The following is a 27148-nucleotide window of genomic DNA, read 5'->3' as shown; positions in this document are numbered from 1 at the left end:
TATTCATATTGGTATGCTGTATTGAGTGGAGGCCACACAAGGTCAGCGAAAGAAGACTAGCGAGACTGAGCAGGTGTCAGGATGAAACACAACAACTGGGCATAGGGAAGCCACTAATATACCCTATTGCCATTATAATCTCTTGATACACTGGCATATGATTGGTGTGTGTGTCTATATCTGTGTGTATGTGTGCGAGTGTGTGTGTGATGAGAAAAGTGATGAACAGAAAAAATCCCTACCAAGCAGTTTAAGCCTTTACTGGGACACTGATAGCAGCGTGCCTGTCCGTGTGTGTGCGTGTGTGTGCGTGTTGGGGGGGGGGGGGGGTACACATAATCTCTTGCAGAATTAATTCCTGGAAATTGAAATGAAAATGGGAAAGGAAGTGTCTAGTAGCAGGTCCTTTACCTCAAGGTCAGCATCATAGAGTTTGGGGTGTCTGTGTGTGCTGGTGTGTGTACACATGTTTTAAGTACGGTGGCCTGGAGAAATTGGTTCAAGATAACAATGTGCCAGGGTGGGAACTGGTATGCAGTTGGCCACTGGGACATTGCTGGACACGTAGAGGACACACTTGCTTGCACACAAATGCATACAATTTGTAATAGCTCTCAAAACACAAGCCTAAAAATAGTGTGCCTCTTGTCTCCTTGAGAATATATCTCTCTCTCTGTCTCCCTCAAATACACATACACATTTACTGAGGTCACTTTTGGGGGGACATTACACAGACTTACTCTCATTTCCTGGAGACTTAACCAAACCGTAACCATAACCATTACCACTACAACCCTAACCTTCAGCACTGATCCAGACATGAGTTTTTACCCAATTAAATGCTCTAGAAACACACACATACAGAAAACTATGTGGATTGCCAGAGGGCCTGTACTGTAAATCCTTGATCTTGACCATGGTAGAGGCAGTGTCATTACCATTGGATCTTTCATTCAACTGTAGATTCCTCAACTCTGATTGTCATTGCTGCCATACCATACTGCGGGCCATTTACCCAAATGGAACTACTGACACGCACACACATGCAAACACTCACAGGCTGCTGACCTACATGTGACTGGCCGCAGCCCAGATTTGCTAGCATTCACCTCAGGGGATGGGTTCTGTAATGTTTGCATATACCCGTTGAGCATGCTGGCTGACTGGCGGACAAGCCGCACCAAAATAGGTCATGCGGTACCCCCGAACTACATCCAGTGTCCTCCTGGCCTGGTGCAGGGGGTGGCTCCATAAAGCCTTGGGTGAAGCAGGAAGGGCAGAGGTCACACAGCAGGGGCATGGGGCTGGCATGACCGCATGAAGGTCCCACAAATCTGACAGCTCATCAAGCTGTCACCGGTCAACGGGTCCTGGAGGTAAGGCCTGACAACACTTTTCTTGTCAAGATGGTGGTTGGATATACTGGCATAACCCAAACATCGAAACACGCTCAAAACGAAGCAGTTTAGCCCGGTTTGCAAGTTCAGCATTGGCCGAAACCACCAAATCAGATTCAACTTGGAATTCAGGTACACCACCAAAAAAAGGCGCCAAGCTTGGAAAAGGCTTTTCTGGTTCACCTCTTTGCCAGTGTCAGGAATGCAGTGTGAGCTACACACACACCCATGCTGGACCTTGAGAAAACCTTGTCGTGATCAGAGATTCTGGCTGACCATCAAGCTATGTTGGCCATTCCGGGCCAGGATCAAACTATAACGCAAGGGGTTGACCACATTTGGTCAGTGGAGCATTACAGAGTTTGGCAGGCCATGACCCAAGCTCCATCAGCGGTGAGAAAGCAGAGTGTCCACTGACAGACAAAAATAGAATGGGAATAGAAAAGACAGAAAAGAGCGAAATAAACAGGGTGAGAGCCAAAATGAGAGAGCTACCCTGGCAGCGTTGGCATATTACGGGTCAATGGATGATTTTGGTTAGATAGTAGTCTTGGATGCACTGTGCTTGGTGGGTAAAACACAACCTGAACTCATTCTGGGTCACTTGCTCATCAAATGGTGGCACACCACACCTACAGAACAGTTCACAGGCACCATCTGACAGACAAACAAAGCTAGCAGAGCCAGTATGCACACTGTACTACATCTGATTTTTGTCATCAATAATCACAGTGAGAACCACAAGGCTTCATTTGAAGCTGGCTTAACTGACAACAGATCAATGAAATGTTGATGCTGTTTTGAGCAGAGCATCTGCAGCACATCCTGCATTTGTATTACAACCTGCTTTTTGATGCCTGCTTGAATATATTGCTGCATTATCTCGTGTTTTCACTTGCTCACAGAATGCAGTGAGGACGATGCAGCAGTGCACCTTTGATATCACCCTCCACATGCGATGCTAGGGAATCCCTGTGGAAAGGAAAGGAAATGGCCTCTTTCTTAACAAAGGAAAATCCCCCCTATACTCCTGTGGCTGCCACCTCACTGTTACATGTGCTTCATTGAAGCCAATTCGTATTCAACTGCAGTGAAGTCGAGGAGAAAGTCTGTGTGTGTGTGTGTGTGTGTGTGTGTGTGTGTGTGTGTATGTGTATGTGTGTGTATAATATAGGAGTTGGCTCTATACTCCTGTGCCGGTGGGAATAATGTACTGCGCTACAGGCAGTGTGACCTTTTCGAGCTGGCGTGCTTTCTCTCCACCCTCTCTCTTTCACACGCTTACTCTCTAGCTCAGACAGAACACACACCTAGCAGCACTGTCACAGCTAGCTTTACCAACCATCAATTACCCACACTGCTTCCTAGTTTAATGGACATGAGGCTTGTACAAATCATTGGAGATAGAGCGGTGATGGGACAGTAGGGTGTGTTGGTTTTGCCTTTTCTCCCGCGGCAGGAAGGTAAAGCATGTCTTGTTTTCTCCTGTTCGCCTTCCTCAACATGACCTTTATGGTTGTGTGCTTCTTGAGGCGACAGTTTGTGCTCAAATTGAGGGTTAAGGTCTGCCTGTTTAGACTGCTCTAACTACCTGTAAAGGGGTACATGATAGACGGGGGATGGAGAGTGGAAAAAAAAAAAAGCTGAAAATGTTGCTGTTTTTTGATTTTACATCATATATTGCACTTTTCAGTATTAAAAGGAATAAATGTCACTTTAACAACTGACTTATTAAATCTTAATGTAATGGATGCTATTAAAATAACCTCGTCAAATTCTTACAATCTAAATTTTTAGTTCCATTGCTCTAAAGAGAGATCAAAATGGATATGGATGAAATGGCACATAATGTTCAGACAACCCAACAACAAAACTGAAGTGAGGATTTGGTGACAAACACAGCAAACCAGTGAGAAAAATGGATGCAAAGCGAACTCATAGGAGAAAGTATAGAAAGAGTGAGCCAGCCAAAGATGAACGAAAGTGACAAAGTGACGGACGAAGAATGAGCAAAGAAGGAAAGACAGTGAGGAGGGTGGGAGTGGAGTTGGGGGGGGGGGGGTTAATGCACAAAAACACACTGCATCAAACCAAAGCACTGCTCCGAGCAGGATGCGTCAGCAGTCCATTCATGTTCCCCCATTTTCCACTAAAGGACAAAACGAAAAGAGTGAGAGCAAAGGGAGATAAAGTGAAAGAAAATCAAGGGAAAGGGGGGGGCATCATGAGCGCAAGAGGAAGCGAGAGAGTTGGAGAAACAGTGTCCCATCTGCCTGCCTTTCCCACCACAGCAATGCTGGGAAGCTTTGCCAGACTCGTTGGAATGGTTGGATTATTGCAGGAGAGGAGGGGGTTAAAATGTGGTTGCTGTGGGGATGCCACTGTCCATCTCTGCCTTTTACTTGGACAGCCTGTCTATTCCCCTAAGCCACACAAAGCCCCAGAAAGCCACAGAACAAGAGACTGTGAGCATTAAAAAAGAGAGTGGAGGACAGCAGGAGCAAACTGGTTTTTGAAGAGGTAGATCTCTAAAAAGGTCTGAGTGCTTTGAGCTCACCCAACTACCTTAGGACACTGCAGAGAGAGCAGGAGGGAGGCAGGGAGAGCAATAGAGAGAGAGAGTGAAAGTGAGAGAGAGACAGGGAGAGAGAGAGAGAGTGAGAGAGAGAGGGATCCAAGCCGGCGCACGCTCTCTCTTTTGCTGCTACAACGGATCCTTTCCACATCGACGCTACTGTTAACGTCACGCCTGTAAGCCGCGCGCTCAGCCAGCGCTTGCCTTCCCTGTCCTGCTCCTCTCCCCAGTCGGACGCTGCATTAGCGAGGGGGTGCTGATCACCACGAGGAGAGGAGGAGAAAAAAAAAGAACTGGAAAACAAGAAGAAAAAAGAAACAAGCCAGAGAGAGGAAGGAGAAACTGCGCACCACCCCTCCTCCCTCTAACCCACCTCGATCAACCCAGCTACAACAACCCCACTCCTCCCAGCACCCCCTTCCATCCCCCACTCCACTCCTTCGCTGAAGAAATTGACGGATTATTGGGAAGTGCAAGGAAGGCAGGCTGCAGCTGCTGCTGTGTGTGCTCGCTACTGCTGCTGTGTGCTTCGCAGGGATGGTGTGTGTGCGTTTGCAATTGCTGCTGTCGCCACCGCGGCTGCCGAGGATGGAGCGTGTGGCTAGTTAAGAGGAGGGAAAAGCTAATGAAGACAGTGTGTGTCGCCTAGCCTTTTCAAGCACCATCGAGCGTTCCTGGAGCAAAAAAGAAAAAGAAAAAAAAGAAAATCCAAGTGTACACGACGCCACATTGAGTGGAGGAGCAAGGGGAAGAGAGTGAGAGAGGGTGAAGGGCTGTCAGACTGACCAACCGACCAACTGATTGACCACTAAAAAGTGAACAGAGGAATACAGAGAGGAGGGGGGTCTGTTTTTATCCTGGTTTGTCAACCTACCCTCCTAACCTCCTAACAAAAGGCAAAGAACATTGCAAAGGACTGTGGAATTTTCATTCAACCTTCTTCAATCCCACCCCCACCTACCTCCCTCTTTTGGTCCTTTCTGTCTTGGCTTTTGGTGCACAAAAATTTGTGCATGTGTGTTTGTGTGGTCGCCTGTGCTATGGAGACCGGGGTAAGGTGTCTAGCAGGGGGATCAACTGTCGGATTCCAAGGACAAGCAAGAGAAGAGGAGCCGACAGCAAGAAGCGAGCAAGGGAGCACTGCTGCTTTGGGAGCCTGACTGGATTCCTATCTGCAATCTTTTTTTTTCCTTTTCTTTTTTTCCAACCAACAAGGGAGAAAAAAAAACACTCACAAAGGGCCTTCGAACCTTTCTCTTTGGATGTGTGGATTTACAAAATAGCTCTGGTTAAGCTCTTTGGCATTGATACCTGTTTTGACAGAGCAAATATAAAAAGGCTTTCTTTGCTGCTCTTGGGATATACATACATCTGATGTGAATGCCACAGCTCTTTCTGGTTGCAAACAGGAGGGAAGCTATATATCTCAGTTCAAGGACCTGTAATAATAACTTGAGGTAGGTGTCTAGTGTTTCAACCCCTCTTTGCATCAATTTGTAACACCCTACCCTCCCTGCTGTCTTGTAATACGGTTTTTGGTTGCTTAATTTATCATCATGTCCTTCTCATACACACATTTCAGAAAAGCCAGTCCTTTCTACCCTCCCCTCTCTTTCTGTCCCTGAGCACAGCTCATGGAAATACAACTATTGCTTAATTGAGGATAGGTCAAACCCTCTTTTCCCTCAGCAAGCACCCAAAAACCACATTCTCCCCTTGTCCTCTTTAGTTCCCTTAACCTTGTTACTCTGGTCCCCTGAACACTACTACCAGCAGACCAGCTACTTCCCCTGTCCCCAAAGCCCCCAAACACCCCCTCAAACACCCCCCAACCTCCCCCCCAGATGATGCTGAATTATGAACGTGCCACATCATGAGTCTCCTGGGGCGGGTAGCTGTGCATCGTGCCAGGAAAGCCGCCCTGCTCTGTGTAGTCTTCCTGATGGCGCGAGTGTGGAGCAGCGCCTCCCTGGCCTTGGCGGGGGCGGCGGTGTCTCAGGGACCCCAGGGCTGTCCACCGCAGTGTTCCTGCAGTAATCAGCAGGGGAAAGTGGTGTGCACCCGACGTGGCCTCACCCGTGTGCCCCCTGGCATTCCTGCCAACACGCGACACCTCAATCTAATGGAAAACGCCATCGAGGCGGTGCAGGCTGACTCCTTCCGCCACCTGCACCACCTTGAGGTGCTCCAGCTTGGGCGAAATGCCATACGGCAGATTGAGGTGGGCGCGTTCAATGGACTTACCAGCCTCAACACACTGGAGCTGTTTGACAACCGGTTGACGGTGGTGCCCAGTGGGGCCTTTGAGTACCTGTCTAAACTAAGAGAACTGTGGCTGAGGAACAACCCCATTGAAAGTATCCCCTCCTATGCCTTCAACCGGGTGCCCTCCCTCATGCGACTGGACCTGGGAGAGTTACGTAAACTGGAGTACATCTCAGAAGGAGCTTTTGAGGGCCTACAAAACCTCAAATACCTCAACCTGGGCATGTGCAACGTAAGGGGTGATATGCCAAACCTGAGTCCCCTCAAGGGCCTGGAGGAGCTGGAGATCTCTGAAAATCACTTCCCAGAGATAAAGCCAGGCTCCTTCAAAGGCCTACGTTCACTGAAAAAGCTATGGGTGATGAACTCACAAATCACAGTGATAGAGCGCAATGCTTTTGACGACCTTTCTTCATTGGTGGAGCTAAATCTCGCCCATAATAATCTGAGCGCTGTGCCACATGATCTGTTCTCCCCGCTCAGGTACTTGGTGGAGCTCCATCTCCACCATAACCCTTGGAACTGTGGCTGTGAGGCTGTATGGTTAGCACGCTGGCTAAGGGAGTACATCCCTACTAACTCAACTTGCTGTGGACGCTGTCACTCACCTGCCAGCATGAGAGGTCGACAGTTGGTTGAGGTGGACCGAGGTGAGGGTGCTGCAGTCCAGTGTTCTGCACCATTCATTGCTGATGCACCAAGGGACTTGAACATTTCAGCAGGCCGAGTGGCAGACCTTCGCTGCCGCACAGCCCCAATGTCTTCAGTGCGCTGGCTCCTACCCAATGGGACTATCCTGACACATGCCTCTGGTCACCCAAGAATATCAGTACTCAATGATGGCACCCTCAATTTCTCAAATGTCCTTGCAGCAGACACAGGCACTTACACCTGCATGGTGTCCAATGCAGCTGGGAACTCTAACGCCTCGGCCTACCTCAATGTGAGTGCAGCTGAGCTTAATACATCCAATTTGAGTTACTTTACCACAGTGACTGTGGAGGTCTTGGGGCCAACCACCGAGATGCCCAAAACTAAAACCACCACGAGCACAGCTGCTGCTGCAGGGGCAGGGGTAGCTGGAGGAGGAGGGGTAGGCCTAGGGACAACAACTACAACTGCCTCTCCTTCCGTCTTTCAGCCAGTTTTCATCTCCACACCAACTGTGCTGCTGCAAAGCACTGATAGCCCACCAGGTGCAGCTAAGCCATCTGTGGCACCAGGACCACAAGGTGCCACTGGCAAGCCAGGCAAGTCGGGCCCTAGCCTTGATGAAGTGATGAAGACCACTAAAATCATAATAGGTTGCTTTGTGGCAGTGACGCTGCTGGCTGCTGTCATGCTCATCGCCTTCTACAAACTGAGAAAGCGCCACCAGCAGAGGAGCACAGTGGCAGCTGCCCGTACTGTGGAGATTATCCAGGTGGATGAAGAGGACCTTCCACCACCAGCGTCTGCAGCTCAAGAGACGGCTCTCACATTGCCTGAAATCCGGGACCATAACAGCATACACAAACTGGACTTTATCAGCCACAAGACTGACTACAGCTTTCACAAACCCAAGGCCGAATACAAACCCCAGCCTGATTTCACCCTTCATAAGCCGAAGGCTGAGTATACCACATATAAGCCAAATATGGACTTCAGTAGCCACAAATTCATCCCAGATTACAGCACTCACAAATCTACACCAGATTTTAGCCTTCATAGACCAAAGCCTGACTATAGCCCATTTAGACAGGACTACAGCACTCACAAACCGAAAGCAGAATACAGTCCATTCAAACCAGATTTTGGCACTCACCCAAAAACTAAAACAGACTACAGCCCTTTCAAACCAGATTACAGCACTCACCCCAGGCAGAAAACTGACTTCAGTCCATTCAAACGAGATTACAGCACCCAACCAAAACCTAAACATGACTATAGCCCATTAAAATCGGACTACAATTTACAGCATAAACCTAAGGCTGAATACAGTCCATTCAAGCCTGACTTTGGCACTCATCCAAGACCTAAACCTGACTACAGCCCATTTAAACCTGACTATAGCACTCAGCCTAAACCCAAAACAGATTACAGTGCCCAGAGATCTAAAACTGACAGTACCTACAAACTGAAGGACCCTTACACCCCCCATAAGACTGCAACTGATTACAGCGCCTTCAAGACTGACTTCAGCCCCCACAAAACGGATTACAGCGCCTTCAAGTCTGACTTTAGTCCACATAGTCAGAGACCGAAACTTGATTACAGTCCACACAAAATGGACTACAGCCCCCATAAGGTGGACTACAGCACTCTAAAGCCCAAATACAACACCTACAAACCAACTGGCCATGGGGCTAAATGGACAGACAACAATGTTGGGAACTCTTTGCCTCGAACCTTGCCCAGCACCATCACAGCAATGGCTGAGCCCTTTGTCATAAAAACTCACACCAAGGAGAAGGTACAGGAGACTCAGATTTAAAAAGGCCCCCCAAAAGGATCCAGCTCCTTTCCCTAGGTCCCTAGCTCCCATCCACCCCTGTCCCACGCCCCCCTTCGTCATTTCCTCATAAAGTCATGCAATAGAATGCACAACGAAAAAAAGGACAGGATCTACTTTTTTGTACAGAGTGCAAACTTAAAAAGACTGATGATTTCTTGTTGTACATGCTTATAAATAAATATATATATGGACAAATTGAAACTACCATGGGCTGGTGATAGAGAAACATATATTAAAAAGAAATTGAAACTATTTTCTAACTTGTAACTTCTATTTAAAACAATGAGTTGTTTAAGATGCTGTCTTGACTTTGACAAATGAGGGTAGTCTTGTTTTAAAAAGGGGCATTCTGTGTGATTTTTACACCATGCTACAGAGAATGCAGTGATAAGAAAAAAATATTTATACTGAGAAGTCTTTCTTTAACAAAAACCGAAAAAAGGTCAATGTCGATCTTTACAGGTTTATCTTGTAAAAGCACCAAGAATTTGTACTGTGCCAAATGTTATAAAAATGCAATAAAAAGGATTTTTGGAAGAAAAAAGGAAGTATTAGAGAGAGATGTTTTTTCCCCTTTGCTTCTTCTCCTGGCGTATACTGTAACGATCAGCCAAATGCTTTAGACACTGCAGTAAGACGCTGCAGCTATACTTTAACCCTACATGTGCTGAATGACTCAGGCAGAATGAATCACAGTGCAGAAGTGGATGGTGCTTTTTTAAAATCACTCAACACCTCCTGTTATTCTATTCTTTATATGTAATAGAAGTTTGTTCAGTTTTTATTGCACACCAAAAGTGTGTGTCATGTTGCTTCATCAAGGTGTGGCTGATCAAAAGCATGTATTTAATCAAAGTTCTTGAGTTCTGCAAATGTGTTAAGATGTTAAAAGATTAAGCAATGGTATGTCCGCAAGCAAGTATAGCAGTGCTATCATAACATCTAATGTTAATTGAAATGTTCATTACATGATGCCTTTGAACAATGCAAGCTGATTGTGTTACCTTGCTCAATTACCACATTACAAACTGGTGTTATTAATTATGTATCTAATGAGTGAAAAGGGTGATAAATTAAGGTGAAATACTGTTTGGGTGTTAAGACTGTCTTGCGCTTTGCCAAAAAATATAGATCCTCATTTCACTTTTCATTGCATTGCCAGCTGTTGTGCCTTCATCAATCAGTATGGGGGCTTTTTATGGTGACAAATGCATTCGGGTCTCGCTGTTAACTGTACATTTTTCATCTTTGACAATATCACCCCTCTCAATCACAATATAGGCTCACAGTTCTCTGCCTAACAAAGAAAGATAACATACAACATACACGATGGTTAATAGACATGTAGCCACGGTATATGGGACTGATATGGGACTCTTCTTTCTGCTATCGCTTCTCTCCTCTCGCTTAATGGGGGACAGTAATTCAAGAATGCTGCTTAATTTAAATTATGAAAGGGAAAGAAAGGTGATGTGAACTACCTTGGGAGCACATCATCAAAAAATATAATAACATGTTTGGAGTGGGCAACATGTGGGTGAGATATGACAAAGAATATTACAAAAGAACTCCAAGGGAGTAATTTAAAGGCGTGTAGACCATAATCATCATGCCAACCATGGATACTCCCTTCTCATTAACCTCTGTAAATCTGTACAACTCTAAAGTGAATTAAAATTAATAAGAGGGAAAAAAGCTTTTGGACATACATGACATTATAAAGTCCAGTCACAAAGTTTCAGCCTAGTACTATAGTTGACAACATCAGTTTACCCAGTAACAGTAACCACGTCAGTATTAAGTGTGGCAAATGGAGACTACCTGTGAGGGCCACAAGAATAATATCAGGGTTCGCCTTTCCAACACTGTAGTGTTTCAACATTTGAGACTGAGGAAGTACAACAGGGAGACTGTTTGAAGGGAAAGGAGAGAGGAAAGTTGACATGGCACACCACAAAAAGAGTGTAGCAGTGAGCTGAGAGCCTGTGATCTGTGTGTTTGTGAGGGTGACAGTCCAGCTCTGAGAAATTAGGAAGTGACAAAAAGAGGGAGAGAGTGACACAAATAGAGTAAGAGATGGAAGGTTAAAGAGGACAGTGGAGGAGGGAGAGAGAGAAGTCTCACATTTAGCTGTTTCAGATGATATTTTGTGCATGGAAACACATTTGTTTTGGAGCAAAACTGTATATGCTGTAAATATATAACATAAACATCCTCTAACATTGTGTTACATTGCAAGGCTGTGGTGGATATGATGATCCCAATGAGGATAGTAGATTTGGATTAAAAGGTGCATAATTATGCTGTGCAGCAGAAAAATATAGTGCAGAGAAAACTAATTTACTCAAATCAAAAAGAAAACATATTCAGAGGCAGCACACAGGACTTTGTGTGTGATCCTAGGGACCAAGGACATCTGACGTGAAGACAGTAAGGGCCAAAGAGACATACTGAGAGAACCTTAAAACTCTAAACTGCAATACAATAACAGCATTTCTAGGGCCAGATATGGGTGTGGTAACACACCAAGTGGTCACGACTGCATGTGTCTATTATCCCAAAAAGAGAATTTTATTATCCTCTATTAACTGCCATCGAATTAGGGTAAAAATAACCTACTGCAGTGTACCAGGGCTGTCACAACTGGTCACTTGGGCAACAATCAGACTTGATCAAAACAACTACAGCTCTTGCTATCCTCCCTCTCTTGCCATGTCTGTTGATGACTCAGGCTGCTTTTTAAATACTGAGCCTTTTCTGCATGTGCAGGAATGAGCTACATAGATCAGATATGCGAGTCTGTCTGCATTTGTCCATGTATGTGTGTGTTTCTTGTGCCAGCTGTGTTTGTGTGGGGTTACATCAAAACAAGGAGGATTTAAGAGCTGCACTGTGCAGGAGAAGTAAAACGTGACAAGGAGAATAAAGGGAGCGTAAGGAAAAAGTTTGTGAGAGAGCAAGAGGCTTCACGTGGCCATTTTGGGGTACCAGGGTAGCCAAACAGTCGAGGTGGATACATAACTGTATATGCAAGGTTCAATTCTGGTTGCAGCCCTGTCTGCCTCTCTACTAGCAACTTTCCAATAACTGCACTCTTAAAAAAAACAAAACAAAAACAAAAACATGCTAAATTCATACTGTTCTGAACATTTGTCACTACACTGAGTCATACCCCAGGCAGCAGGCCTTTGTCTCCCACTCCTGTTTACTTGTAATTGTTTAGATAGTATAGCTATGCAAAGCCAGGCAGTGGCTTCCCGATTGTCTCCAATGTGAAGCAAGTAGGAGGAATACTCAAACAAGTGAAAACAAGTAGGTATGAGCTATGTCGTATCTAAATGTATGGTGTAAATGGGTTTGATGGATTGAGAGCATGCGTATGAACAGATGTAAGCACTACCTTCAGCATTAAGCTGTGGTGTGGAATTCTACTGTAAGCGTGGCCATTGTTCCTTTGCCTCAGTATGGTGGGGCTTAGGCTACATCTATGTGAGGCTATGCGGTAACTTATGAAGCTGCACTGTGGTATAACAGGCTCCTTCATCGTAATCAGTCAACATGGTTACAGGGTCATCAATCAGCCAATCAGCTCGCCAGCCACTGAAGGCCCTGTCTCCATGGGAAACACTCCTTCCCTCCATCCTTTCCTCCTCCGCATCATGTTTTTTTCCCCCTTCTGTCTGTGTGGTTCATTAGCAATCATGAGGCTATTTGAAAGAGGAAGCAAGGCTAGACATACCTATTTACCCACAGCTCACAGAGCCTGGGGAGGGAGGGAGGGAGGGAGAGAAGGATTGAAGATAAAGTGGTATAGAATAGAGATGTAGGAAAGACTTGCGAAGGAATGGAGGACAAATTGCTAGAAAGAAGTTATTAGGGAACAAGCAAAAGTGAAAAATAACAGAGAAACAGTTAGGGGGCAGATCTATGTATGAAGCAAAGAGTAGACAGCAATGCAAAAAAAAAAAAAAAAAAGAAAGTGTTTATGGGACATTAAAAGAAAAAGATATAAGAAGTGAAGGAGAAGCAAAAAGGAACTAAGGTAGAATCAGGCTCACAATGAAAAGATAAGTAGGGAGGGAGAAGGAGGAAACAAAAAAAAAGCAGAAAACAAGACAAACAAAGAGATGGAAGTGAAAACACATTGATTAAAATAAAATAAAAATGAGAGAAAAAAGATGAAGTGCTGGAGCTACAAAAGAGGGGAAGACAAAGCAGTGAGAGAGAGGAGAAGAGAGAGCAAAGGCGCTTAGGAAAGGAGTAAGCAGAGCAAATGTGATGCAAGAGTGCCAGCTACAGATGGAACGGGGGATATATAGCCTGGCCATCATGGCTCCTGCATGATTGGTGAATGGCCTGGACTGCAACACAAGGGGTGTGGTGGTGAGAGAGAGATAGAGTGTGATGTTGCCGTAGCACAGTGCAGCAGATAAGAAGTGCTGATATCAGTAATGGACTGGACCACTGGGGGTACTTGAGGAAGGGAGACGGGTGAATATGAAGGTAGAGAGGATGGGAGATCAAGAGGTCAGCGCAAATGGAACTGCAGGGACGATAACTGCCACAGTGCAGCCATGTGCATGCGCATGTGTTTTCAGTGTGAGCAGGAGGACACTGGATTTAAGGGGCCAAAGCGCTTAAACCAGCGGCGAAAACAAAATGATTCACTTTCTTTCCCATTCAGTTTAAGAAAGGAGCTCATTCCCAACTTAAAAGGGTTTGTAGGACTTTTTGAAACCCAATTATTTTGATGCAATCTCTTAATTAGATTTTTTTTTTCTCATTGTAAATTACTATGCACTGAGGCGCAGAAGATGGCTGTAATAAAATGTTATTCCATTAAAATGACCTAGACCAATAGGCACGGCAATCTCAATTGCATCAGCCATTTATCAACTAAAGCCCCTCACTCAGTCTTTTCAGCACAGCAAAGACAACGTTCACGTTTGAAACATTCTCTGTTTCTGTCAAAGAGGCTGCACACTTGACATCGCTCTAATCAGTGTCTGCTAAAATGTATATAAAAGCATTAGCAACTAATTGGTAAACAATCAATCTCTGTAAAAATCTGATCACAACTTTATCAACATATAGCAGAAATATAATGTTTCATTTGGCTGAACACCTCGGATAATTGCGCCGTCTTTGATGAGAGCCTGTGATCAGCATTTGGCACAAATGGTCGTCTACATACAGGAACGGCGAGGATAAAAAGGTGCTTCTCAGCCCATTGGCTCTTCCTTCTTGATCCATGCATTTCTTTTTTGGAGGCCTGTTCCACTGATATGAAGCAGCGCCTTGCATGGTGACTTTGATGTGATTTATGTTTTTAAGAGAAGCCTGCAAGTTATGCATAATCATAATGCTTAATGTTGGAACTTTGTTTCATCATTTGCTGAATATCACTGTCATTTCTAATGGCAGCATTAGTATGATTTTAATTTGCCACGCTGCACACATAGCCCATGCCAATTGCTTTAATTGTGTTTTACGCAATTGTATTCGCATTTAATTGATTACTGATTCATTACGATTAGCATACTGTAGCCAGCGACCGATGGTGCCTAAAATCCGCATCCCTTGTTTCAGCGAGGCATGTGTGCTACACAGTGCACGTGGTAGGATGTTTGTGTGAGCACTAGCCAGTGTGCTAGTGGAGCAGACAGGAGGCTATTCTAAGCAGGCCTGGGAGCGTGCTGCCTTGTGAGTCAACATTAGTCAGGGCCAGAGAGTTGTTTGGTCCTAATGTCAAATAGAGGGACTGGACGGGATGCGGAGTCAAAGGTGGAGACAGCACATCATCGATGCAGACTGACGCCGTGCTAATTATGGCAAAAGAGGGACTGAGTTTACTATTTGGCATGTTATCCTTGCCAGTTAAACTATTAAATACATTTTATATACAGTGTATTTTACAGGTTTATGTCTTTGGAATAGTTAGAAACATAAAACAAGATGGTAAAGGTGCAGAGGGTGTTGGTGGACCAGAGTAAATGGTGAAGCCAAGGTGCTGTTTGCTGGTGCGCCTGACTTTGACCGTGTGAAAACTGATGCAAACAGCCATATTCAGTGACCAGCTGGTGGTATGATTTGTTGCTACTGGGGTCAACAGAGGCAGAAGAAAAATTTTCATCACAGTGTACTGCTGGCATTGAGCCCAGTGCGGTCGAGGCTGTAGTGTTGAATAGGTGCATGCCAACAGATTTTACTGGATGTATACCGTGGTCAACTATCAACACGGATTTTGTTGCTAAAACTGAGACTGAATGGCAGGTGGGTTGTGTGAGCTATTTTCGCCGTAGAGGGGACCACTCGAGTGTGTTACTCCTGTGAGACAGTTTATTGCCCTTTTGGTTGGTGAAAAACATCTCTGCTTTCTTAGCAGCCACTGACGACGACGCCTTACTTTTATGATCCTGTCCAGTAGTTGAGGACGAGGTGTGTGGAGTAAATCACGACCAGTGACAGCAGCAAGGGGTGGGGGGGGGGGGGGGGGGGGGCATATGTGAGGGGCGGGGTGTGTTAAGGCTTTTGTGAGGGTACAAACAAATAAAGACACAGGCGCACACATTCACACAAAAGCAAGCACATACACGCGGAGAGAAAAATGAAGCCATTGACCATTAATTTCACTGCTTTTGTTGAGATTTACAGCCTGGAGAGAAATCATGATCACAGGCGCAGCATCACCAAGGAGACCGTGCTCAGGAAGAGCCCTCGTTCACTCACGAACACAGCGATACAAAAACACACTAATAGAATAAATACCCAAAGCCACACAGTTAAAATGCCGTAAATGCTGCCTTTTCCATTCAGAGAGTATGACAGCTCAAGTCTGTGGGTTTCTTTCTAGCTGAGGAAGGTCCAGCTCCCCAGATTCTGCTTCTGTTTAATACATTTTTGGCAGCTTGTTAGTGGCCTTAAACAGAGTGCAATCAGGCAACTGAACAGGCAAAGGAATATATAGAAAAAATCATAATAGGGTCAGGGATTGAAAACCAGGGAACTAATCCTTTGACAACATCATTGCTTCTAAAGTCTTATCACATAGCCACAGAAACAGAAATACATGTATACTGTAGTACATGCAGTTTACTGAAGTGTGCGAAACCTCCCTTGATTCCTGTAATTTCCTCAACCATTCAGCCATTTGTATCTATGTTCTCATGTACAGCCTTCCCTACTAAAAAAGGTGCACAGATGTGATTTTCCACACCGTTTTTGTAGTTTCCACGGCACTTCTGCATGTTCTCATGCAAACGCAGAATCCAAGAAAGACACAGAAAGTGTCAAATACAGTGTGCTGGTGAGAAAATTCTCTGCTGCATGTTCAGTCTAAGAAAAGCAGCGAGGAAACAGGCAGCTTTTTTTTTTAAACCAACCCGGAGACTGACATCACATGAAAAAAGCTGGGTGAGTCTGAAGGGGGTTACGGGGAGAGTTCTGGGATTTCATCTTCTCTAAGATGATAATGAGTGTATGTGGGTGTAGACATTTTGGTGATTGTGGAGGGTTGGAATTGGGGTGACAAAATGGCCTCCTATTGCTCAAGACCTTAAAGAAAGGAAGCAGTGAGGAGAAACTGACAAGGGTAGAAGAATTAACTGAGGTGGATAGCGAGGCCCACACATTATCTATGACAACTTGATTTAGAGTGTCAGAGGATAGCAGTGCTAGATGGAGAAAGGACACGTCGAGAGAACTGGGCAAGAAAAGGAGCGACGACAGGGAGATGAAGGGCAAGGATGAGGACCAAAGAGCAGTGCAGATGGGAAAGAAGGAGCAGACCTGAAAAGGTGATTGCAACAGATTAGAAACCCATCAGGCACATTAAGGCGAGCTGGGCATTTGTTCTGTAACTGTAGGATTGTGAATTTACACTGATGTGGACTTCGAGATGACAAGCAGCGCGCTAATGTCAAAGACTCGCTGAGAGAACGTGCACCGCTGAGCACAGAATGGCACATGAAAGCAACGTCGAGATGAAAGCCCTGACGAGCTGCAAAGAGCGTCCATGGGGTTGAAACACGGTTTTCATGTGATGGCAGAATTATTCAGCTGCTGCAGCAAACTGCTGTGTGTGTTTGAATGCGTGCATGCAGTTGGGTCAGCAGTGATTTTTAAAGATCAAACGAATCAATAGACAACCTCTGTCTGCAGTGGACAAGTAGAGCCTCACTGCACTGTTGGTAATGGAGTCTTTTTGCCCCCACTCGAGTTTTTAGCATTTTAGGGGGGCGTTTGGAAATTTGTCAGGCTTTATTAACTTAATCTAAGTGGAATAAAATGTAGATGCAACTCCAGTATGAAGAGAAAGGGAGGGGAGATGAGCTCAAAAGCTGTTTTTACGAGGTGGTGGGGTCCAGGCGCTGATCCCAGCCACAAGTTTTTAATGGACCCCAAATAAACGGCGTCTCCAGAAGTGCTTGTTTAAAACACAGTCCTTACTTAATAGAAAAGGATGTGGGTTTGCTGGCAGATCTGAGGCAGCACTGAAACAATAACAGCGTTTGTAAACATTTAGCTCATTCCTTTTTCTTTCAATTCGGACTTCAAATACATGCGGCTGGGCTTCAGCAGGAAGAGGAAAAGACGAGCACAAGTGCTGTGAAGTGGTCTGTTTGTGGATTTGTGCGTAGCGTAGGGGATACACTTGTTTACATTTGTACTGCGCAAGTAGAAAAGAAAATCATGTTCCAGTACATAGAGCAGTTATTGTCGTTAAGCTATTGTCCAGCGTCCAGTGGTGTTTGGGCTGGTCTTTGGCCTGGATTCAGCCTCGTGAAAACACTTGACAAACAGATGTGTGACTGCGTGCTACCTACGTGAAAGAGCTTGTGTAGGAGTCACTGCAGGTGAACCAGCGCCAGTCTAACTATGCCTCCTCCGCATAAAAACTGATCAAAGCCATCCCAGAAAACAGACAGCAGAGAGCATTTAAATCGAGCAGCTGCTTATTTATGTCAGACAATGCAAACTTCAACTTCGCAAGACCTTCTAGAGCTGCACTGGGACAACCTAAAAAGTAAGTCACTGGAGGCAGAAGAAGACATTATAAATATGAAGAGGCTGTTAATCAAATGGAAGCTGGAACTTTTAAAGTAAACAAGGCTTTAATGCTCAGCTGCAAGAAGAGAAACTGGGTTGACTGAATCCTCTGACAACACAATTATAATCAACTGACTGTTCAGGGCCAGGACAGATCCATCCTCACCACATGTTAGTGTCTGGAGGTGGGCACCAGGGAGGATTGTTTTTTGAACACGAATGGTCATCATGGCCGAGTTAGACATTCCTGACCCGAGAACTTTTCGATAAGAGGTGAATCAGAGGCGCCGTGTGGCCCCAAGCTGAGCGCGACCTCGTCGGCCCGGCTGAAATAAGAGTACCTGCCCGACGGGGGAGCCGATAATTAGACAGCCAGTAACACTGCTCTTCTCCCCTCACCGCTCTCTTGTCCCTCACTGCAGCTAATTAAACACAACCAGACACATCAAAGACGTATATGTGCGAGCAGGCTTGTGTTTATCCATCAATTACAGTTTTGTTGCCGCTGCTGCGGTAAACTAACTTCAAACCAAGTTGCGAGGCACGACTGGCGATGCACTGTTATTGTGTAAACATGAGGGATTAGTGCCACAAGTCAGGAAAAAAGTGAATCGAGTAGGTGGTATCACACACTAGTGATAGAAGTGGAAGGCCTATTGAGGTAATCGTCTGATGGGAGTTTATTACTAAGACAGAGAACAGGAGGATGTGGCTCTTGAGAGGAAGTAGATGGAAATGATTTATGAAAAGAAGAAAATACAGGAAGGGGCGACAAAGAAGGGTGGCCAGAGGAGAGGAGAGGAGAGGAGGAGAGGAGAGGAGAGAGGAGGCTCATGGTAGAGGAGACTTGGCAAGCGTTCACCCTCCCACTCTGTTGGCAGCAGAGGCACAAACTGTTTGCTCACAGCAGTACATGCATCTATTAGTATTGTTCCAGGAGATAATAACTCTGTGTGTGTGATTGTGTGTGTGGATGTATATGTGTGAGTGTCACTTCTCAGCCAAAAAGTGGCAAACGAGTTGCTGTGAGGTGGCAGACAAACAATATGGAGCGGCAGTATAAAATGTACGAGGAAGCAAGCATCCTGTCTGTCTGTGGGTGTGTCAGACTTCAGTGCTAAATGTCAGTGCCGTAGAAACACCAGAGGCCCTGGTGCTAACAACAACACAGCTCCTGACAACTGCAGCATCCATGAGTCTCAGCCCGAGAGGCAGGGACCAACAAAATTTTACCTGCGCACACACACCCTGGCACGTCAAAGATACTGAAATTTACTGTGGGTCTCGGATGTATCGATCACCTAACTGAACACACTTACAGAGCAGCAAACACTCTCACTTTAAGAGGGATTCAGCTGGCAACGAAAGCAGTTAAGACACTGCAGTGCCCCGGCCAGCCTTTCTTGGAACTTCCCCTGCATACACCCCTGCACATTCGAAGAGAGAGATTCAGCCAGCAAAGGGGTTTAAAGAAACTACATTTCTATAGCTGGCCTCAATTGAAGCTGTGCTCGCGCACATATACACACAGCTCTCTGCCTGTCGCCCACTTCTGCCATTAGCTTTATCTGTCTGGATTCAAAGCTGAGAGCCCAATCCCCGTTGGTTTTTTGAAAAGATTTTGCCAGGCTTGTTCTTCCCTTTATGCCCCCGACTCTCCTCTGGGAAAACATAGAAAAAGAGGGAGAGGGAGGTGGGACGAGATGCCGATCGCTGACACAGCCGCTGAGATAGCCTCGCTCTTGTTGGTGAGGGATATAAAGAAATGGAAAGAGAGAAGAGGTGGATGGAAGGAGATGCTGAGATGGGGATAAGGGTGCAGGCGCGAGGACGTTGTGCTGGGGTAAGCTGGGGAAGGATTACTGCTCCAAATCTCTCCTCTTTTTGGCCTTTACTCTGCTCTTATTTATTCAAATCTCTGAGGCTAGATTCCACGCTCATGCCAGGTATACACACACACACACACCCACGCACACGACCGCACACACAGATAAAGGAGCGTCTTGTCAAAGCAGAGGTAAAAAGTTGAGAGCAGAAAAGAAAAGGATAAGACGTGAGGAGATGGGAGGTCTAGGTAGGTGTGCCCTCTACGCAGCATGGGCCAGACGTTGACAACTCAATGAGCGAGCAAGTGACGGAGGACGGACATGACACACGGAGACACACACGTAGAAGACGGCGGGAAGGGAGACAGGTGAAGACGCTGCGTGTGAGCAGCAGGGTGTGTGAGTGTGTGTGTTGGTCTGAGTGAACCATATGTAAATTCTGAGAACAGGGAGTGGGGGAGAAAAGGCGCAGAGACCAACTGGCTCCTTTCATCATGACAGCTGATTTCACTGGGTGCATGTGCAGGCCCATTTGTGTGTGTGTGTGTGTGTGTGTCTTTCTGGTATGTGCTTTAACCCTACAGCCAAGACAGCGATGTGTAGCAACTGCTGTGTTGTCAAGGGAACCATTAGCACGGCTGAAATGCTGGTATCTGCTCTGCGCTTGCCTGTAAACACACACAGCCTCACACACACACTGACCCTCTTGCACGTTTAGTGATGACAGATAATTCCTTTGCATAGGATCCCGGGCTGTAAGAAGGTACGAGCAGAGCTACATTTGAGGCTACAATCGAAGCAGCATCAATACACTTCCTTTATCACATCTGATTTTGATGTATGCATGGATCAGATGTGCTCCGAGAGACACAAAGAGAGATGAATGTGTATTAGTCTTTCAAAACTGCCAATATGTCGCACTTCTGTGTCGCAGTCATCAACAGACCAGGATCAATCTAAGCATCAATAAAACATAGAGGCCCGGAGCCATTTCCTCAAGCGGCTCCATCAGAATCAACTGACATATGGTGAAGGACAGAGACCATATACTGTTTCTAGCAGTGCACAGTGAGCACTATCTAGGTCAAACTACAACAGAGACGATTCAGTGAGGAGACCTCGTAGTATTCTAGCATTACATGCCATTAAACCGCATTTATTTCAAACATGCTTTCACACTGAAAGAGCTTTAAAACGCCATCACTTTAGGACAGCGCTGATTTGAACAGACTGTTAGTTTTGCCTCTGATGCCAATCGCACGCCATTTTTGTTACAGTGTCAAACAGTGTTCGTGTTCAGATAACAAACACCTAGCGGCCAGCAGCTCAGAAGGCGACGCAGCGGGGGGATCTGGGTATGTGTGTTTGTGTGTGTTAGAATTTGTGGCTGTGTGTGAGAGCATTATCCTGGAGACTGAAAGGAGGTTACTGAAAGTTACACGTGTACACAAAAATCACACAGGGAGTGTAGGCAGGGGGAAGACAGCGGCGGAAAGGAGGACGGAAGCGTGTGTGTGCGCGAATACTAACATTAATTTAGTGAGGAACGCAAAGCGGCAGTCAAGTGGGAAGAATGGTGAGGCACGACAACAATAATAGCAATGTTTTTTAAAAAAGCGATAAAAATCAAGCTGCTTTATGGGGCAGAACAAGAAATGAGGGAGAATCAGCTGACCGAGGGAGGATTAACAAGACAACACCGAGGATAAAAAACCCCAGTCAAGGCTGAGGCATTTCGCCTGCAGACCCCAAGATCCTATTATCAGACCTTATTATCCTTATAGTTAAAACATGATAATTGTCATCATCAGTTTCATTTTGTCCTACATTTTCCCATTTCATGTAATTACCAAAGAACAATTAATTAGCACAATTTTAAAGCAGCCCTTTAAGTAACTAACCGGGGCATTTATGCAAGCAGCTTGTTTGTGATAAAAAGCCACATCAAGACTAAAATTGGACAGACTGTCAGGCAAAAATTGAGCTATTGAGTGTGCCCTACTAGACCGACCTGGTTCAATAACGTAGTCAATATTCCACAGTTACTGCCACTGCTCAATTTTTTATTTGTCCCAACTTTATTCTTCGTAATCCTCTTCCTCTATTTGTGATCTCTGGCAATCACAGGCTGTGACTATGCTGAGTGACGGCATACAGTAAGCAAAGCTGTTCTTTATTAGGACAATGGACTGGTAGAAGAGGCAAAAAAAACAAGAGCCAGAAGAAGAAAAGAGCAGCGGCCAAATAATAAGACAGGTAATGACGTGTCTATTGACACAGCCACGGGCTATCTGGCTGGCTGCCTCCAGTGTTTTCAGACAGACCAAAATTTAACACATAGTTTGGCTATTTTCTTTTTAAGCGAGAGGGACCAGAGTATAACAGGCTGAAAAGGCAAATAAAAGACACAGCCGAGACTATGGAAGCCTCTTCCCCTGTTCCTCGTATTCTCGTCTTCTGGCCTTAGGTTTAAGTATAATTTAAGAAAGGAGTTTGTTTAAGAATGGTGATGTTCTGGACCTCCAGTCTGCTCTCTAACAGCAAGTTCAGCCTAAAAATTTATCAGGAAAGTGGCTAAAATGAAAATGTGTGGAGTGCAAAAGAAAGGGAAAGACGCAGAAAGAAAGAGAATTAAAAATGAGATGAATACGGTGAGTGATATACCGTGAGACAGTGCAGCGCCAGTGCATGAGAGCATTATACTATTGCCCTCATTGATGTGGAGTACTGCAGTGCCCTTCATGTAGAGGAAAAGGCTAAGAGGATTCAGCTGGTCCCCAAGCACAGTGTGTGCCTGTGTCTTTGCACTGTTTCCAGGGTATGCTTATCAGGGTGGACGGTGAGGTTGCAATTCCATCACACACACACACACACACACACACACACACACACACACACACACACACACACACACACACACACACACACACACACACATTGAGCACAAGGTCGCCCTCGTAAACGAGTTGGGGCGATAAAGCAGTGAGCAGGTTTCTCCTCTCCTCTCATCACTCCATCTCTATTCAGGCCCATCTATCTCTCCGTCTCTGCGATGGAGTGAATGCGTTTATGTGGGTCGCTTTGTTCACCTTCGGGCTATAATTCACGATTTTCAAGGAACAGAGCCGCCCGACTATGACGCCGATACACACAAACAGGGACGACCTGCGCTTTTATTTGCAAACTGCTGTAAAACCAAAACCTAAAACTCTACCTTTGACACCAATTAACTGAAAGTAATGTCGACAGGCTTAATGTGAGTGTCAGAATTCATGATCAGTACTCAACAGAAACTATTAATGGCATTAGGCTCACAAGGTGGGTTTCAAGGTCAAACTTTGAATTCCAAATTAAATCTATTCAAATTGCAAACTAGCGTGGTTCACCAGTTATTTTGCCTCTATTTCTCCATCTGAACAAGAAGACACATCCACCATCACAGAAACACAACTGTAAAGATTTTGGGTTTTTTCCTCTGAGTTCTGGTTTGTATCAACATCAGAATAAGTGCACAGATCAGGGCACATCTGTGATTGTTTGGGGGGAGGTCAACTGGGCAACAAGATTTACAATTTTTAAATATCTTTATCCGCCAATGGGGATTCATTTTAGAGTCGCTGTTCAGCCGAAATCAGAAGTCCCATCTGGGTCCTATAATTCAAATAGAAAAAATGCACTTCTAACTGTTCCCCATCAGTAGAATTAGCCACCATATGAGGGCAAAAAGTATTACATATTTCTGGTATGGGTGTAGTCCAAAGTGGTCATGCCGTTCAGCCGGTGCCGGAGTTACGAATGGATGGGGACAGATCCTGTCTGTGGCTATAAAGCAGCAGTAATGTGGATATGAGGCTGCCTTCTGCACTTGTGGTTTGTTTAACTACAGTGTGTGGTGGGAAAAAAGGACCCGAGGGGCAGTTCACCATCCCCACCGTCTGTCTGTCTCGCTGACCAGGAAACCACACCATGTATTATTCATTATGTGTACTCATTCCCTCTCTCTCTCCCTCTCTCACATACACTTGCAGACACACATATTGCATACCAAAGTATGAGAAAGAAAAGCGAAAATAGACACAAAAAACAAATGCATGTCGACAAAACAGACCAACGTGAACAACAGAATGGGAGGCTAGTGCGTGTGTGTGGGGGGGGGGCATGGTCAAAGACTGCGAGATGCAGTACTTGTGTAATCGGCCTCATGCCAAAGTAATTCAAGCGTGATCGGAAATCAATGTGAGAGCATGGACGCTGTGGAGAAATCCGATGCCGTCCCGCGGCCCTGAAAGGCAAAATAAGACGTATAAAAGAGGCTCAAATGCATGAAGGATGCATTCTGCGTGCCTCTATGTGCGTGTGAAGAATGCTAAATGAATTGATCTGCGTCGCGCTGACCACAGATGTGCGCACGGACAGATGGAAGAAAAGACAGACAACCAGATAAGGCTTCAATTATCAAATTGCCAGAGTGTGTCTATTTATAGACTTGTGGTAATAGTACAATAAGAATTACCACACAGAACAGAAAGCCAAATCCTCTTGATATCTCAAAGGTGTTGGGCGCATTAGCATTTAATTAAAATGCTCACCAAGAACAGTTATTAAAGCAGAGAGCGGGGCATCTGTGATGCCACGCCGGCACAGTGACTCATCGACGCTCCGCAACACAACCTCCTGTAGGTATGGAGGCAGCTTGTGCCAACCCTCCACCACACCCCACCAATCGCAGCCTGGTGCACACAGTGTTCGTGTCACAAGGTGGACTAGGTGCGAGCAGTGGACCCGTTTTCGGTACGTCTAGGCAGGGGAGAAACATGCAAGCCAGGTGACAGCGACACGCTGTCACTCAGAGACCGAGGTAAGTGCCTGAGCATGGGTGTGTATTATGACTGCGGCAATTATGCTAAGATGTTAACCCAGTTCCGTTTTGTTGTCGTCTGATTGCTGCAATTATCATTTCTCATTGTTGCCTTATCTCTTTTCAACTACAGCTGGAATTTAAGATGAAGTGAAGTGTCTCAGTCGTTCAGTCAAAGGACGAAGACACTACAAACCGTCGATCAAACTTTAGAGTAGTAACTCCACCAACGCCGCTCTTGCATCGTTTCCTTCTAACCACTGTGTTAACATATTTTCAGACATCGGAAGACTTGGAACGGTGACATCTGGCTACTACACATCATTTGTCACTTTTTTTAGTCAAATGGAAGATAATCCATCACAAGTGTACAAGATTTAATTAAAACAACAAGCTGATGTCGTTGAATATCCTCTTTACTGGCTTTCCAAACTTTAAATACACCAATAAAGGAGATGAAAATGTGCAGAAAATCACGCAGACTTGACATACAGTGACAGAGGCCTTCTTGTTGTGTGCTTGTCTATACATGCCAACAAGCGAGTGAGAGAGTGTAAGCAAAGAGCATCTCTGTGTGTGTGACATACAGAGAGAAAGTGGTAGTGAGCAGTCAGTCGGGACAGTACAGTAGATGAGAGACCACCCAGACTGAATGAGGACAATAGGACTGACAGCACACGTAGGTGGATCAGTACACCGCGTATTACTGTCCACTTAGCCTGCTCTCGCCCCTGCTGCTCAATCAAACGCTCCATCTCTGCTTCACCCTTTCTTATTCTGGCTTCCTCTCCCGCCTGGCGAGCGGTTATACAACTGGCTGTATCTACAGCAGTGGTTCCAATCAGTGGTCTGTTCTGTGCGGATTAATAATAACAAAAAGTGTTTCAGCGCTGATTAGTCTAAACCGTTTATACAAAGACAAAATGTTAAAAAAGCTGCAAGTAGATGCAACTGGTTACTGTGTTTGCAAAATGTGACAAACAGCATCAGCACTAAAAAAACAGGTTACTCCAAACACAGAACAGCTATTTTTTAAGCAAATGTCCTAAATAGCTTGTACCTTTGTAGTATGATGCGGCTTACTTTGACGCCAGCATCACACTGCTGTCGTAGGCGTCACATTTTCAACGACGCAGCCATCTCTGTTTGGGATGACGCTCATTAAACATACGAGCGCATTTTAATGAGGCTTTGGGAATAGTTTAAATATTGTTTCACTGACTTGTGTCGTTTATTACCTAACACTACACCACTAATTATGTCCCATCTCTAGCTGACTCATCCTCGACAAACTCATCAATGCAGTAAAATTCTTCCATCCTCCTCGCTCCTGGATCGGCAGAGCTTTTGAAGATGCCACCCAGAAAGCATAAAGAAGAAATCAACAGAGAGACTCAGTGACTGAGACTCTGAATGGAGGTTTTTTTGTCAATGGAAGGTGGGAGGTGAGAGAAATTAAATGGAAGAGATCAAAAAAGAAAAGGGAAATGTCTGGGGAGTGGTGTTTACCAATGTGTTTCCTTTTTTCCTCAGAATTTTTGCTGCTGTTTTGGTTCCACGCTGGGAACGGGAGCAGTGTCTGTCAGAGATTAACACTACACAGGGAGAACGGGGGGGGGGGGCAGACAGACAGTAAGAGAGAGAGAGAAAGAAGGGAGGGAGGGAGGGATAAAGAAAGAGCAGATAAACACAAAAGTGATTTTTGAAAAGAGGGAGTCTGAATGAAATTTTTTAAAAAAGTGGCAGAGATTCACCAGAGAGACAGAGGGAATGAGGGGCGACGGAGGCGGGGTGGGGGGTTAAAAATAGAGGAGACGGAAACCAGGGTCTCTCCCCTCACTGGATGCCACATTAATTATGCCTGTCTGCATGTGGAGAAATTAAGACGTGGCTGTGTGTCAGTTTAGAGGCAGAAACTGCAGAGGGAGGGGATAGAGAGAAATGGCAGGCGAGGAGGGAGACAGTGAAGAGCAATTGTCAGTCAGAGGTTTAAAAGTGGACACCAAAGACTAAGAGGGAGGCGAGACACAAAGAGAGAGAAAAGACCTGAACAGTGGCGCAAAAGCAGGGAGAGAGAAAAGTACGCTCGTGTCTGCACCCAAACTCAATTTAAAAGGAGATAAGAAAGACAGAGGAGCTAATTACAGAGTAGTGAAATATGGAAGCGTGGGGAAAAAAAGCAAAGGGACCACTGAGTCAACATGTCATCAGATCAACAAAGGCCTACACAAGTCAAAACGACTGTCGAGCCGAGGCAGGGAGAGAAATATTTTATGAATGCAAATAAATACGCCACCAAAACCCAAATCAAATGTCATTCACGTGAGGCCATCTTCTGAACATCCTCAAGAGCTCCCGCAATCAGATGCTATTCACAGACGAATCAACAGCAGAATCACATGCTAATGAAACGAAATGATCCATATTCATGTCTGAGTGCGACACACCTTAATAAACTGTTTTGGTCACGCTTGCTATGCTGCGCAGGGATAAGGGAGAGACGGAGAGGAGGAGGGATTCAAGGGCGCCGAGCAGTTTCTTCCTCGTGTCTTTTATTCCGCTGCGGCTAACTCGTGCCTCGTTAGAGCTTCTGCACTTCCTGTCACTTTTCCGCTCGGGCTTTCTCTCACGCAACTCTATCCCATTTCAGCGTCAGGCATTGTGTAACATTACACTATCCTTCCA

At 45.4% G+C, this 27148-nt stretch overlaps 2 protein-coding genes across 2 annotated transcripts in view; one reads left to right on the top strand and one right to left on the bottom strand.

The window, feature by feature from the left end:
• Positions 1–27148, bottom strand: part of snd1 (staphylococcal nuclease and tudor domain containing 1) — a 165660-nt gene that overhangs the window by 84047 nt on the left and 54465 nt on the right. The window lies entirely within an intron of this gene.
• On the top strand, positions 4190–9260 carry lrrc4.1 (leucine rich repeat containing 4.1). Its single transcript, XM_076722354.1, has one exon. The coding sequence runs from the start codon at positions 5846–5848 to the stop codon at positions 8708–8710; it is 2865 nt and encodes a 954-aa protein (XP_076578469.1). The 5' UTR covers positions 4190–5845; the 3' UTR covers positions 8711–9260.

This window comes from Chaetodon auriga, chromosome 22, assembly GCF_051107435.1.
Source record: "Chaetodon auriga isolate fChaAug3 chromosome 22, fChaAug3.hap1, whole genome shotgun sequence".
NCBI lineage: Eukaryota > Metazoa > Chordata > Actinopteri > Chaetodontiformes > Chaetodontidae > Chaetodon > Chaetodon auriga.
This window is presented reverse-complemented; position numbering and strand designations above follow the sequence as displayed.

Bases quoted from the DNA above. Each gene is read 5' to 3' on its own strand.
- lrrc4.1 (XM_076722354.1), top strand. From the start codon at position 5,846: ATGAGTCTCCTGGGGCGGGTAGCTGTGCATCGTGCCAGGAAAGCCGCC.